Source organism: Henckelia pumila, chromosome 2 (genome assembly GCF_033568475.1).
Source record: "Henckelia pumila isolate YLH828 chromosome 2, ASM3356847v2, whole genome shotgun sequence".
Taxonomy (NCBI): domain Eukaryota; kingdom Viridiplantae; phylum Streptophyta; class Magnoliopsida; order Lamiales; family Gesneriaceae; genus Henckelia; species Henckelia pumila.
In genome coordinates, this window is record NC_133121.1 from 150,278 (window position 1) to 163,646 (window position 13,369).

General features: G+C 35.3%; 1 protein-coding gene across 2 annotated transcripts; it reads left to right on the top strand.

Annotated features, from left to right (window-relative positions):
* Positions 1 to 435: 435 nt before the first annotated feature.
* On the top strand, positions 436 to 9,499 carry LOC140882784 (FLUCTUATING-LIGHT-ACCLIMATION protein 1, chloroplastic). Of its 2 annotated transcripts, none has more exons than XM_073288985.1 (6): positions 436 to 1,153; positions 4,111 to 4,213; positions 6,465 to 6,520; positions 8,338 to 8,502; positions 8,979 to 9,081; positions 9,178 to 9,499. In XM_073288985.1, exons 1-6 carry the CDS (start codon positions 527 to 529, stop codon positions 9,183 to 9,185), a joined length of 1,062 nt encoding a protein of 353 aa, XP_073145086.1. In that variant the 5' UTR covers positions 436 to 526; the 3' UTR covers positions 9,186 to 9,499. The 2 variants fall into 2 exon arrangements, with proteins under 2 accessions (XP_073145086.1, XP_073145085.1); XM_073288984.1 differs by having other exon boundaries at positions 437 to 1,153; positions 8,979 to 9,092.
* The last annotated feature ends 3,870 nt before the right edge of the window (positions 9,500 to 13,369 follow it).

The following is a 13,369-nucleotide window of genomic DNA, read 5'->3' on the forward strand; positions in this document are numbered from 1 at the left end:
TTTTGCCTAATTGTCAAATATTAATTGCGCTGCGCCAAAAACCATATGTGCTTGGATAGAAGGATTTTAAATCTATATATTTCAAATATATTCAAATGTGTTTTTGTTGTATATAGAAGTAGCAACATAAACTTCAAATCTACTATTTTCATGTTTATATGATATTTCATGTTAGTTAGGATAGATTTCAAATCCACCCAATAATGGATTCATTTGAAATGCATTCTACTTTATATAACTAATGTGTAAATAAGTAGTGTAGAAATTTAGTATTTGATCTATTATTTCATTGTTAACAATTAAATAGACTCGAAATCCATGGATTTGAATTCCATCGTTTGAATATAATAAATAATAATAATAATAATAATAATAACAATAACAATTGCGATAATTTTGGAGAACGGCCCCCGCCAGCCCACATGGCTTTGCGCCATACCAACCATTTCAATTTTCTTCTGGTTTCAACTCCCAAAAATTTCCCAAATCCCGTCCATCAACAATCTAAGCTCCTCCTCCACTCAAAATGGCCACAGCACCGACCCTAAACCTTCAGTGGAATCAACCCCTTTTGTACCCCTGCCTCCAAAACAATCTTATTCAGAGTCATATACCGTTCCATCCTTTCAAGATTCGCGTCAAACTTCGCGCCAAATGCTTCTTCATCAGTAACATTCGCGGCACCGATGCCCATCTCGCTTCCAATTCTAAAGCATCGATGGATTCGAAAGCTCAACAAAACCCAGTAGAATTTGTCCTTCAGACCATAATAAAAGCCCTCAAAGCATTCCACAAACCCGCGGCGGCCGCAGTGCTTGTGGGGCTGCTGTTGATGTATGATCCTGCTTCTGCCATGGCTGCTTCTGGTGGAAGGATGGGCGGAAGTTCGTTTTCTTCGCGGTCATCAATGTCCTCGAGGAGTTATAGCACTCCGAGGATGGGGGAGGCGTCCGGTTTCTCGTATTCCGTTCCGTATTATGCGCCGTCTCCTTTCTCTAGCGTTTACGTTGGCCCTGCAGTGGGTTTTGGGTCCAGTTTCTTTCCCATTATGCTTGCGGTTGCTGCATTTGTTTTGGTGTCAGGATTCTTGACTGGGGGTTCTGAAAGTAGTGTGCTAACTGATATTGAAAAAACAACTGTGCTGAAGCTGCAGGTATAATTCAATATTGACGAATTCTCTCTTCTGTTTATATCTACTCGTGTTAGTCTTGGAGCAGGTTTGAATTAATGTTGAGTTTTTGTGATTTAGATTATACATATATCAAAGTCTTTTTGTTATTAGCAGTTCTTAACCTATGAACTTTTTGGATGCAACATGGCGAGAAGCTTCAATTTGATCTCTTTTGCTTACTTGAAAGGGTGACTTTATTATGTGATCATGAATTTGAAAACATTGGCATAGCTCACAACTTCAAGAGTATGGGATGTTTCCACCAATTTAAAACTGTATTTGGAATGAAATTACACATGCATTTCATGCTAGAGCATTTTGATTAAAATGTTTTAGGTGTTTTAACAACCCAAAAACAATTTTTTAAAAGAAAATTAGTGATTTATTTCATTGCTTTCCTTTGTATTGTATTGCTTTCCTTTGTATTGTATTGCTTTCCTTTGTATTAGAGATGAGAAAATTTTATCTTTTAGTTTTTGACCAGGAATAAGTTGTATTCATTGTTTGAGATTGGTCAGAACGAGGGAAGGAGAAGAGAGAATCTCAGTCTGAGTCTAAACACCACAACTCTTCTTTAACAATAACAATAACTAAATCCGATGTGGTTTCCCTCTTACATAGTTAGGATATGATGGATCAGGAAACTTTCAGCTTTTAGGGCATCATTCATCTGTTCTATTTTATTAAACTTGAGCATGTGATAGAAATTGATTTGGTGTGTCAATCACACAAAATACATAGTTTCAATTTTACCCTGTAAGTTTGAAACACTAGTCTCCTATGCAAATTCAGTTTATGGGCATAATAGTATCATTAACAAATAACAACTATGGTAACTTCTCCCACTTTTTCCAATAAGTGTTGGGTCCCACGTTTTCCAGTAAGTGTGGGAATCACGTTATTCCATCTACTATTTAATTTTGAATATGGCAACCGTTTTGATTTTACTGAATCAGACTTTTTCATATTCCCCTCGAACCCACCCCGCCCTTCATTTCTCCATTTGTTATTGCAGAAATTGGGAAAATACTTCTTGTATATATACACACAACAATGAATAACCCTGATTCCCTGTGAATCAGAACTTACTGATATTTTCTACCAAACTTAAAAGATTTTACTACCCTATTAAATAAAATCATAATAAATATTTATTTACAAGACCTAATCCTATTCTATACTCCCCCTCAAGCTTGGCTATAGATGTTGATTAAACCAAGCTTTTCAAAGGGAAATTCATGTGTTTCTTTCGACAGTCCTTTCACAAGGAGATCGGCTAGTTGATGAGTAGTAGACACGTATTCAATGCTGATAATCTTTGCATCCAACTTATCTTTGATGAAGTGTCAATCAACTTCAACATGCTTTGTTTGATCATGATAAACTGGATGTGAGCATGCTAATGGTTGATTGGTTGTCACAATAAAGTTGCATAGGATCATCACACCGCATTATTGGTTCTTTCAATACTCTTTTTATCCAGATTAGTTTGCACACTCCATGAGCCATTGCTCTGAACTCTTCTACGTAACTCATCGCAACTACTGATTGTTTCCTACTCTGCCAAGTTAATATTCCCCAAACAAATGTACAATACCCTGAGGTTGATTTTCAATCAGTTATGGAACCTGTCCAACCCTGCATCAATCCTTGATTGCATCACCAGGAATTCCACGAGAGCAGCCATATGTATTAAGTTTGAATGCACCAAAATGTTGTTCTGTCTATCTAATCGTGGTCAGACAGTCAGTCGAGTTACTCTTTCCGTGGAAAGAAAGATCCCCTATGCTTTTGTAGTAGAAGAAAGTCCTCCTCCCCATTCAAATTTATACAACACCATAGCCACAGAAAGATAAATATAGATAGCTCGAATAATTCTAGAGTTTGAGCATTGATATCCCGATGTTTTGAATTATTGCGAGCCACCTAAAGGAACCAAATAATAAGAAACAAAATTAGCTCCTTAACGTGCCCTTTTCCCTCCAATCTTCACCCAACTTTTAGGCCTCCAACCTGTCAAAGTGATAAACACCAAAAAAAACGAGCAACGTCTATACAGAGTGGCAACCCTCCAAGAGTTTCTGACGAGCTTTCTGGACCATTTTCTGGAAATAGCAAGCTTTTCTATGGCCCATGAACATCGGAACTCCCAAGCAAGTGAAGTAGAGAACACCCTCTGAAAACCCTGCAGCAGCACCATATTGTCCTCGCCTCCTAGATTTACGTATGGTGGAGGAAGAAGATGAATTATTGGTTTACTTATTAGCTGCGCTGAGCAAGACTCGTACTGACAAAGGAACCTAATCTTCTCGACAGTTTTATGATTTCCATTGGCTTAGATTATGAAGTCATCAACATAAGCAAGATGGGAGATGCTAAATGCACACCTTGAGTAGTAAGCTAACTTCTTATTAGCTCATACTAAGGCATCCAAATCAAGAGAAATATATTCCGTCATGATAATGAAAAGTAGAGGTGAGAGACGCCAGCTTGTATCAAGCGTCCGTTGAACTTAAAGATTCTGGATAGGATCCCATTGATGCCGACTGTGAACCAGCCGTTTGAAATGCATCTATTTATAATGTCAATGAAAGCATCCGGAAAACCAAAAGCAGAAAGCATGTGAAATGGGAAGTCTTATCTGCCTGTCATAAGGCTTAGTCGTATCCAGCTTCAACACCAAATTTCCACCACATGTCTTATAGTTTATTTTGTGAATAAGCTCTTGGGCCAAAAGACTGTTGTAATAGATTAATCTTCCGTTAACGAAGCCACTTTGGGTAGGAGAAATGAATTTCCTTAGCAAGCCCTTTAACTCACCTTGATGTATCATGGCTTGATTCCTTGAAATTATGTATACTTCGGCATGTTGCAGTTGAAAGAATTCATGGTTTAAGAAATGCTGAATCATATCATCTGTCTTTTTCATTTTGTTTAAGGTTGGGCTTTTGGGCTTGGGGAGGTCGCTCCAAAAGGATCTCAACCGGATTGCTGAACTTGCTGATACATCTAACTCAGAGGGTCTGCACTATGTGTTGACTGGTAACATGTTTAATGAATTTCTTTTGTCCTATGTTCTGAACATGATATAAATGTCGTGATAATTATGATCTATACCATTTCAAAGACATTTATTTTTTGAATAAATAATGCATGAAAAACACATTCATGGTGAATTTTGGGTTCTCTAATAGAATTTTCAGTAAGGTTATGTCTGAATTATGTGGTGGTTGGGTGCTGCATACATCTGATGCTTTCAAATAGATTGTCTCGCAGTAGAGTAATCAAGATTTAAAATAGACTATAAAAGATTTATTAAGGGTTAATTGCATACACTGTCCCAGTAAAATCCCGAGATTGCTAAAACCTATATGAAAAAAGAATTATCTATTCGCTCCATGTGTTTTCAAATCTTGAGCGTATACATCCATGTTTTCAAATTTTGAGCATTCACCCCTTGTTCGTACGTGTTTTCAGGGGTTTTTGTGCTCAAAATTTGAAAACACGAGGAGTTAACAGTTACAGGGGTTCTCAGCAATCTAGTGATTTCACAGGAATAGTATATACAATTATCCCTTTTTTTCATGATAACTCATGAAGCTCTTGTAAAGCATCTAATGTTCTCTTACACTCGAGGAGTCCTCCTCAAGTAGATGTGATGTGTAACAATGAATTCTTGTTTCAGAGAATGGAATTTTGAATCATGAAGTTGGAGAGTTGTGCAGATTTTATTAACATATATTTCTCTTGTCCTTTAATTGGTTCTACAAAATAATTTGAGGAAATGAGATCTCCAGTGACAAAATAATTGATTAATGTTGTATATCGACAATAAATGAATAAGTAATTACCATATGTCATTCATTGTAAGCTCGAATCTTGGAGGGAAACATTGGAACTAAATGGTTTTAGGCTTAGTAGAGTAAATACTAAATATATGGAATCTAAGTTTGCAACATTAGACGTAGTAAGGCGATGGTTAAGATACGAGTTTACTAGTTATGTGTGAGTGAGAGCTTTAAGTATCTAGGATCATTTTGCAAAAAGATGAAGAGGTTGAATTACGTGTGGCTTGGTTTGGGTATCCCAAGATTAGTTAGGGATTTATTTGAAGCAAATCTTGGTGGAAATGTGGGCATGAGGGGTAGAATATTTTGGATCGTGGTAGTTCCTTGTATTTGTTGGTGGCTCGGTTGGAAAGAATCAAGAGAATTTTGATAATGGAGAAGAACCGGTAAGTGAATGTTGGGATAAGATAAAATTTGTGGTTCCGTTTTGGATTTGGAAGATGAAGGAGTTCATAGACTTCTGGGTTTCATATTTGTATAAGGATTGGAGTTATATGATGCTAAGTGGACTCTAGTTTTATCTCTTTTTGTGTGAACCTTTGATCCACTTTTTGTAATTATGACCTTTTATCTATTAATGAATATATTTTCATTTCCTATAAAAAAAAATTAAATTAAATTAAATTGAATTAAATAAATAAAAGAGGGGGAGAGTTGGTTGGAGGATTCGTTAATGTTTATTGCTTTGTTTTCCCATTAGCATGAGCTGGGGTAGGATTGTTCTTCTTGTTAAAGGATTCAATCTTGGCTAAGAATATCTTTTTAGATTATAATTACTACTAAATCAATTCACGTTTCTTCTTTATTTTGTTAATCCCGGTAGATTTTGATTTATTTAGAGATTTGGTTTTGTCACAGACATATGAGGATGTACAAAATAACAAATGAGAAAATTAGAGAGTTGGAATTGCGCCCATTGAGGAAAAACTTCGCGCGATTAAGATGGTATGGCATGTACTTAGGTGGCCAATAAATACCCCAGTCAAGCATTGTAAGATCATGACAACTACACACATTAACCGAGGAAGAGTGAGACCAAAGAATACTTCATTAACAACAATAGGACAAGATAAATTCGTTTAAATATAGATGTTAATATAGTAGTGGATAAATCACAATTGCTTAGGAGGATTCATATAGACCCCATTTATTGGGATAAAAGCTTTGATTGTTGTATGATACATGCCATTTAATCATATTCCTTTGTGTATGATTCTTTATCACCCTCTTACCCTGGAAGTTGTGTCCTAGCCTCCTGGCATGTGGTGTATGCTGAGTCATCCTTCATTTTGTCACACCAATCTGAGAAGCGTGATAGTTTTTTCTTTATGGGTGCATACAAGGGTCAAAGGGAGTGGATTACTTGCCATATTTTTATCCTTAAAAAAAATTCTCAGTTGGTGTTTGTTTCTTTGTAGTTATGAACAATTTTTATTTTGTTGCAGAAACTATACTCTCTTTACTAAGGCATCCTGATTATTGCATCTCAGCTTATTCATCTGTAAGTTGATAATTATTTTACCTATTTTCTTGCCATTCTGGGGTTGGGGTTGGGGTTGGTGAAAGCTAAAAGCTCGGTTATTAGGCTGTTGTGTACCCTTCCAGTCATGGATTAGAATTTTGCATTATAATATTATACTTGTGACACTTCACTAATCTAAATTATTTTATTTTAATTTTCAATTGCACACGAGTTGTGGAACTAATCCACGATGTTGCCTTGGGAAACCAAATATTCTACAAAACGAGTTAGTCGATTCGCCACTATCTCTTAACCTCGTTAAAATGTTAAACTCGTTATATTCTTTGCGGTAGTAGAAAGGGTTGTCCATATTTTACTGATGTGCATGCAAATGTTTGTAAATCTTGGGTGTATACTTGGACTCAGTTCTTACTTTCCTGCACTCCATTTATGCCTGCATTATATAAGTAACGGAGGGATGAATTTTGCAGCTAAATCAGTCATTAACTTTTTACCAAGGCCTCCTTTTATGGGAGGCTAGACTGGAAATTGAGCTTGGTATTCTCATTTGTTATTTCACTGGAACTATTCCGGATGTCAGGAAGGTGGTGAATGCATGTTTATTTCATTTTGCATAATTCCTACTTCAGAGTGGAATGTTTCCATACATTCTAATTTTTTTTACCAGAGATGACCAGCAAAAAACGACCATATACACATTATATTATGGTGGGTATTGCATATTGGAGTTCTATTTTGGATCAAATCATTTTCCATACTAAAGAGTAAAGTCTCTTTGAAATGACATGGAGCACTTCTATTATTTTCCGTATAAAATAATAATATAATATAGTAATTGATACATTTTAAATTTTAAAAACCTTAAATATGTATATATAATAAAATATATATTTATCAAAGTTTAAAATCTAAACAAAAACGTATATATAACCAAAATATAAAATAAATTATTTATATATTTTATAAACAAAACAAAATCAAGATAAGCTCAAACATTACTAAAATGCCATCTTTAAAAAATTTTAAAACCAATAATCATATATATAACATAAAAAATAAAACTTTTAAAATTTTAAAATAGGAAATAATTTTTTTTGGGAAGGGAAATAATTAAATTTTAAAAAAAATTAATTTTTTTTAAAAAAAAGTTAGGTGAACCAGTTTCAAACCGGTTTACCGGTTCAAAGCCAGTCCAACTGGTTCTTGACCGGGTTTGACAGGTTCCGAGCGGGTTAACCAGAAAAATGGTTTTTGGGCTTACTCCGGACCGGACCTGTGACTGGTTCGCGGTCGAACTAATCAAACCGTTTGGTCTGGTTCGGTTTTAAAAACAGTACACTATAAAATTATAAAAGAAATAACGTTAAAATACCACAATTTGATCAAAAAAATAAAACAGAAAAAAAAAATGTGATTTGTATTCGGGTGTACTGATTATATTTTGAATTACATGAAGAAAGTATGATGAAAAATTAATTTGTATACAAGAAAGAGGGTTAAAATCATATTAATATTTTATAGGGTGTTTATGAGCATTTTTAAGAAACATAGGGGGTTAAGCACCTATTTATTTTTTATTGGGGTGTGTTAAGCTCTTTTGAGATTTCACAGAGGGGCTATATGCAATTTACCCCATAACTTGATACTTTTGAAATTTCTCATGTCGAGTTTATTTTAATTTTATCAGCTTCATTTTTTATGAAGTGGTATCATGGTTCTAGATGGTTCAACTTTCAACATCATAATCAAGTGCAAAAAACTCCATCTTGTAAGAGTGGTACTACAGATAGATATAACGTTCTTTTCTTGCGTTGAGTTTGCCATATGAAATGCAGGTTGACGTAAAAAAGAGCATAGAGGAAGGGGAAAGAAGATTCAATCAACTTTCAATTGAGGAACGTGGGAAGTTCGATGAGGAGACACTTGTAAACGTAAATAACATAAAGAAGCAAAGATCGACAATCCTGAGTTCAAGTGGATTTAGCAATGAATACATAGTGGTAATAACTAGTTTCCAATTATTAGATTGATTGCAAAAGAAACATATTCCTACAAACGCCCTTTTACATTTGAGGAACTATCTTTAGGATGTAATACCCATTGTATATTATAATGTTTTTTTCTTTTCAATTGTGCTCCTAGTAGTTGGTGCTGAATGTCATATATATGGGAAAAGGTTATGGTTGCTCTGTCGTTGCATATTGGCATATTTGTTTTGCTCGAGATCAATATCTAGTTAGTGTGCTAATGAAAAATCAAGTTGTAGCATGACTTAATACTGAAAAAGATTGTGTTTGATTAGAGACGTGATGTTTCTTCTAGTTTTCCGTGTAATCAGCTGTCTTGCCTCCTTTTTTCCCTCATGGTCGTTGATTATATCTGTTGTGAAATTTGAGCAATCTAGTTTTCTTTTTTACTTTCTGGTGTCTGACCCGTTTATCCTTTTGATTACTTTGCTATATATTTATTGTTTCAGATTACAGTTGTGGTAGCGGCTGTGGGAGTACATAAGCTGTCTTCTATCAACAGCAGTAAGGACTTGAAGGAAGCATTGCAAAAGCTAGCGTCAATCCCCTCGGGTAGAATTATGGTGAGACAAGAATCTTTGCAACTAGTGAGTAGCAACCTCTAAATTTGTTATTTACCATCGTGCAATTCTGTATTCTTAAATATAGGCAGTTGAGGTGTTATGGACCCCTCAAAATGAAGGCGACGTACTTTCAGAGCGGGAACTACTTGAAGATTACCCTTTATTGCGGCCTCTATAAGTGGTGGAGAGCTTCCTGCATATACCTTTTTAATTATTATAATAATAATATAATAATAAATAGGTTTGTATCTAACCATTTTACAATCTCCTCTGTTGCCAACTAACGATATGTAAATGTGCATGATACATAAGGTTTTTTTCTAGAAAAAATATTGAAGAGTATGAGCAATATGTAGAACACAAAAATGTGAGTACAAAAAGAAAAAAGAAAATTTGATTCCACTTTAGATGGGTTGTGTGTAAGAGCATGTTTTCTATCTTTCCGAGGCTCGCTTGCTTCAAATGAAACCCCACTTACAAATGTTTTCGGCTGTAGATGGGTTTTGTGTAAGAGCATGTTTTCTATCTTGCCGAGGCTCGCTTGCTTCTACTTCCGAAAACATTTGTCAGTGGGGTTTCATTTGTGTTGTCCTTATCTATCCGTGGATTAATAACATAGAGGAGATTTAAATAGAGGTGTTTTTATGTTCAAGTTTATTGTTTGAGTAATGGTACACAACGAGTCTTTCAAATGTTCCGTAATGCATTGTTGCGATTTAGCTTGTGTTTGAGCTAAAGCGTCATGTGGCACATAGGTCAAAGGTGTTCGAAAGATGTCAAGTAAAGCTAACTAAGTCAATAATACAGGAGATGAGTGTTTGATATGTGGTTAGGAGTTCGATTTGTCTAACATCACCTTCTGTGGTAAGCATGTTCCTTGTGCGGTTTATTTGGCAAGTGTCACTTTCAGGCTATTGCGTTAATCCGAAAGTTTACCTAATGGGCATTTAAAGGTAGCAACTTGGGGTACCTACGTCATAAAACAAAAAGCAAAAAAAAAAAGAAGAAGAAGAAGAAGAAGAGGGAGAAGCAATAGCAATGAGCCGGTGAAAGTGAGACCACGGAAAAGTGGTTGGTTAAAGCTATGTTTAACCATATTAAGTGGGATTAATATGAAAAACATTAGTTTTTTGTTTTATTTTTAGCATTATAAAAAATCTTATTTTTTTATAAAATAAAATATTAATTCATAAAAATTGGATTGTTTTTCAAAATAATATGAAATTCTTCAAGTGGAAAAACCAATGTCTGCATTTGTTTTCTCAAATATATCTGGTTTGAAATATCATTGGTATTTTAAAGTGTTCATCTAAGCATGATTTGGAATTATTGTGTGTACTAGCGTGGGCGATATGGGGCGAGATTTGTAAGAGAAAACATGATGTTGTTTTGTATTTTCAACCTATTAACCTAAGTTGGCCTCCTGTCCTGCTTTGATGAATTCCAAAATATGTGTAATATTTCTCATGCTCGTGCTATAGTTGTGGTGGATCTCCAGGAACGATGGGTTTTAAACTGCCTATAGGGAAATATCGGTTGGATGTAGATGTGGGTTTCGATGAAATTAAGGGACACTTTGCTATTGGTGTTGTTATATCCGTGACCTAATTTTTCAATATAACTAAACAAAATGAATATTTTATTTTTGTATCTAAAATTGTGTACGTCTCACACGTATAATAACGATTTTTACAATATATTTAACATTCAAACAAAGTACATTATTTAAAAATAATACTAATTTTGTTAATAAGAAAATTAACTTCTAATAACAATTATAATATCAAATTAATGATTTTTAATTTGAGATTAATATCCTCTTATCAGTTTCAAATTTGAAACGCTTATTTCATTAATCTTCTTCAATGATAAAATTAACCTCATGTTTTCAATTGCATTATATCTAATTGTTTTATATAATTATTGTTAATTAGACTTATTGAAACATCTACTACTAATAAATGCGGAAAAACTTTATTTTTTTTATAACTAAGAATAATACTATACATATATGCCCATACATATATGTATAAACATTAAAAATAATACTAACAAATAAATTCTTTTAATGATAACTTAAATAAATAAAAATCTTGAAACACGCAATATTAATAAAAATCTGTAACCCAAAAATTCAAACTCATGCATGCGAAAATAAACATAAATAAAACTTTGAAATATGTTTTAAAAACCCTAATAAAGTATATCAATATAATAATAACTCTTCCATGCGACGGTCACGGGGCCACTGCCATGCTTGCTCATACATCCTCGCCACCGGTAGGAGCTACAAATGAATTATCGTACTCACATGCATCATATAAGCATAGTGAGCCTAGGGGCTCAACATGTCTAAACCTTTGTAACAAGGGTTAAAATAATGTATCACATAATCATACTAATACTTATAATCATCATGAATATGCATGCATGCTCGTAAAATAATGCACCATGAATTCTTGCTAGCCATAATTATGATCATCATACATACATCATAACTAATCATACATAGCATAAATTGAGCATGTCATAATCATAAAAACTGTGTAGGTCATATCCATAAGTGTGGCTCGTAATCATGAGCGACTGATCAGTCTAAGAACCATCGTACGTGGCGGTGGATAAATCCACCTCTATCTGGTAGTAAACTACCTCTGTGTCAGTGATAAAACCACTTCTATGCCGGTAGTAGAACTACCTCTGTGCCGGTGGTAAACCACCTCTGTGCTGCCACATCACTTCAATTTCCATAAAAATATTTTTCATGTTCAATTCTTAATCATAAACACATCATAAAATATTTCATGTATGCATGCACTTAAAATATGTCTGTAATGTATATTTAATTAATTTTAATAATAAATATACTTATACTTAAAATAAACTTCATGCATAAAAAAGAATTAAATATATATTCCGGACATAGTTAATTTTTACGGGTTGGTCAGACTGCTGGCCCCTTAGACTTAAACCCATAAATTCTAAGACTGGCCCAATAATTCAACTTAAGCCCATTAACTTACATTTAAGCCCAAATAATTTATTCAAGCCCAATATGACATACCTGGCCCAATAACAAAACTCAAGCCCATTAATTACTTAGTCTGGCCCAATGACCCAAAAACCTAAAGACTGGCCCAATAATTTCCATGGGCCCCAAGGCCCATAAAAATTAATAGACTCACTTAAATAATTACTAAAGCCCAATAACTTAATTCACATGTGGCTCAATTAATTAATTGAACTAGTCTTGGCCCATTTACAGCCCAACTTAATAATTAACTTAAAAATAAAAAATACTCGAGCTCAACTAATATAACCCAGACCCGGACCCGACTAACATGACCCGTGACCCAACGGACCCAACCCGTACCCAAAACACCAAGCCCGGCCCGCCTAAAGCCTAGACACAACCTTAGCATTTCTTTCCTTAATCCTAACTCACGGCAGCCCTGAGCGACTTTGAAAAAACTGACCGTGCCGCCTACTTCAGCGACCTTTGGCCGTGAAACCACTGCCCATACTTAGATAACATCCAGACGGTTCTAACCCACAAATTTTACCTCAAACGGAGCTTTGTAGAAGGAGAACGAACCAAAACAATCTACCCCTAGTTTCTGCTCACGCGCAGAACGCGACCAGAAACTTCAGGCCATTCGGCCGCCCATCTCTGGAAACCACCGGCCGGAGAACCACCTGTAATATCTTCCCCAAGGTCTTGGGGTTCTAACCCCACTAGAATCAACCTAAAACACGCCCTGTGGACCGAGAACGAGCCAATCTCCCAACGCTGCGCAATCTGCGCGATCTGCTGCACCCAACTTTTTTGGCTTCGGTTCCGGCCCTTCTTGGCACAAACCCCCTGCCTCACTCGATCCTACAGAACCTAGGACACGATCCTAACCACAGCCAACAGCCTGGACCCGAGCCACATGAGAAAAACGTGATCAAACCTTGAAGAAAACAAGAAAACTCATGCACGTGAAGGAGTTTATGAGATTTTTCAGAAGAAGTTCAGTAAATATTATGTCAAATCTATATAGTCTAATGAAAAACGTTAGTAGTAGCTTATATGGTGGTAAAGAAAATGAATTAAACATTCCTTGTTAATTATAACGAAGATTTATGCGTATACGGGGCTCCGGGACGACGAACGGGCCAAAAACTTGAATAATCCTTGAAGAACTCGGCTAAGGAGGCTGCTATTTGCTGAAAAACGTGAGGGAGGAGGTGGAGGAGATGGGGTTGGCGGCTGATGGGGTTTGAGCGTAGGGTAG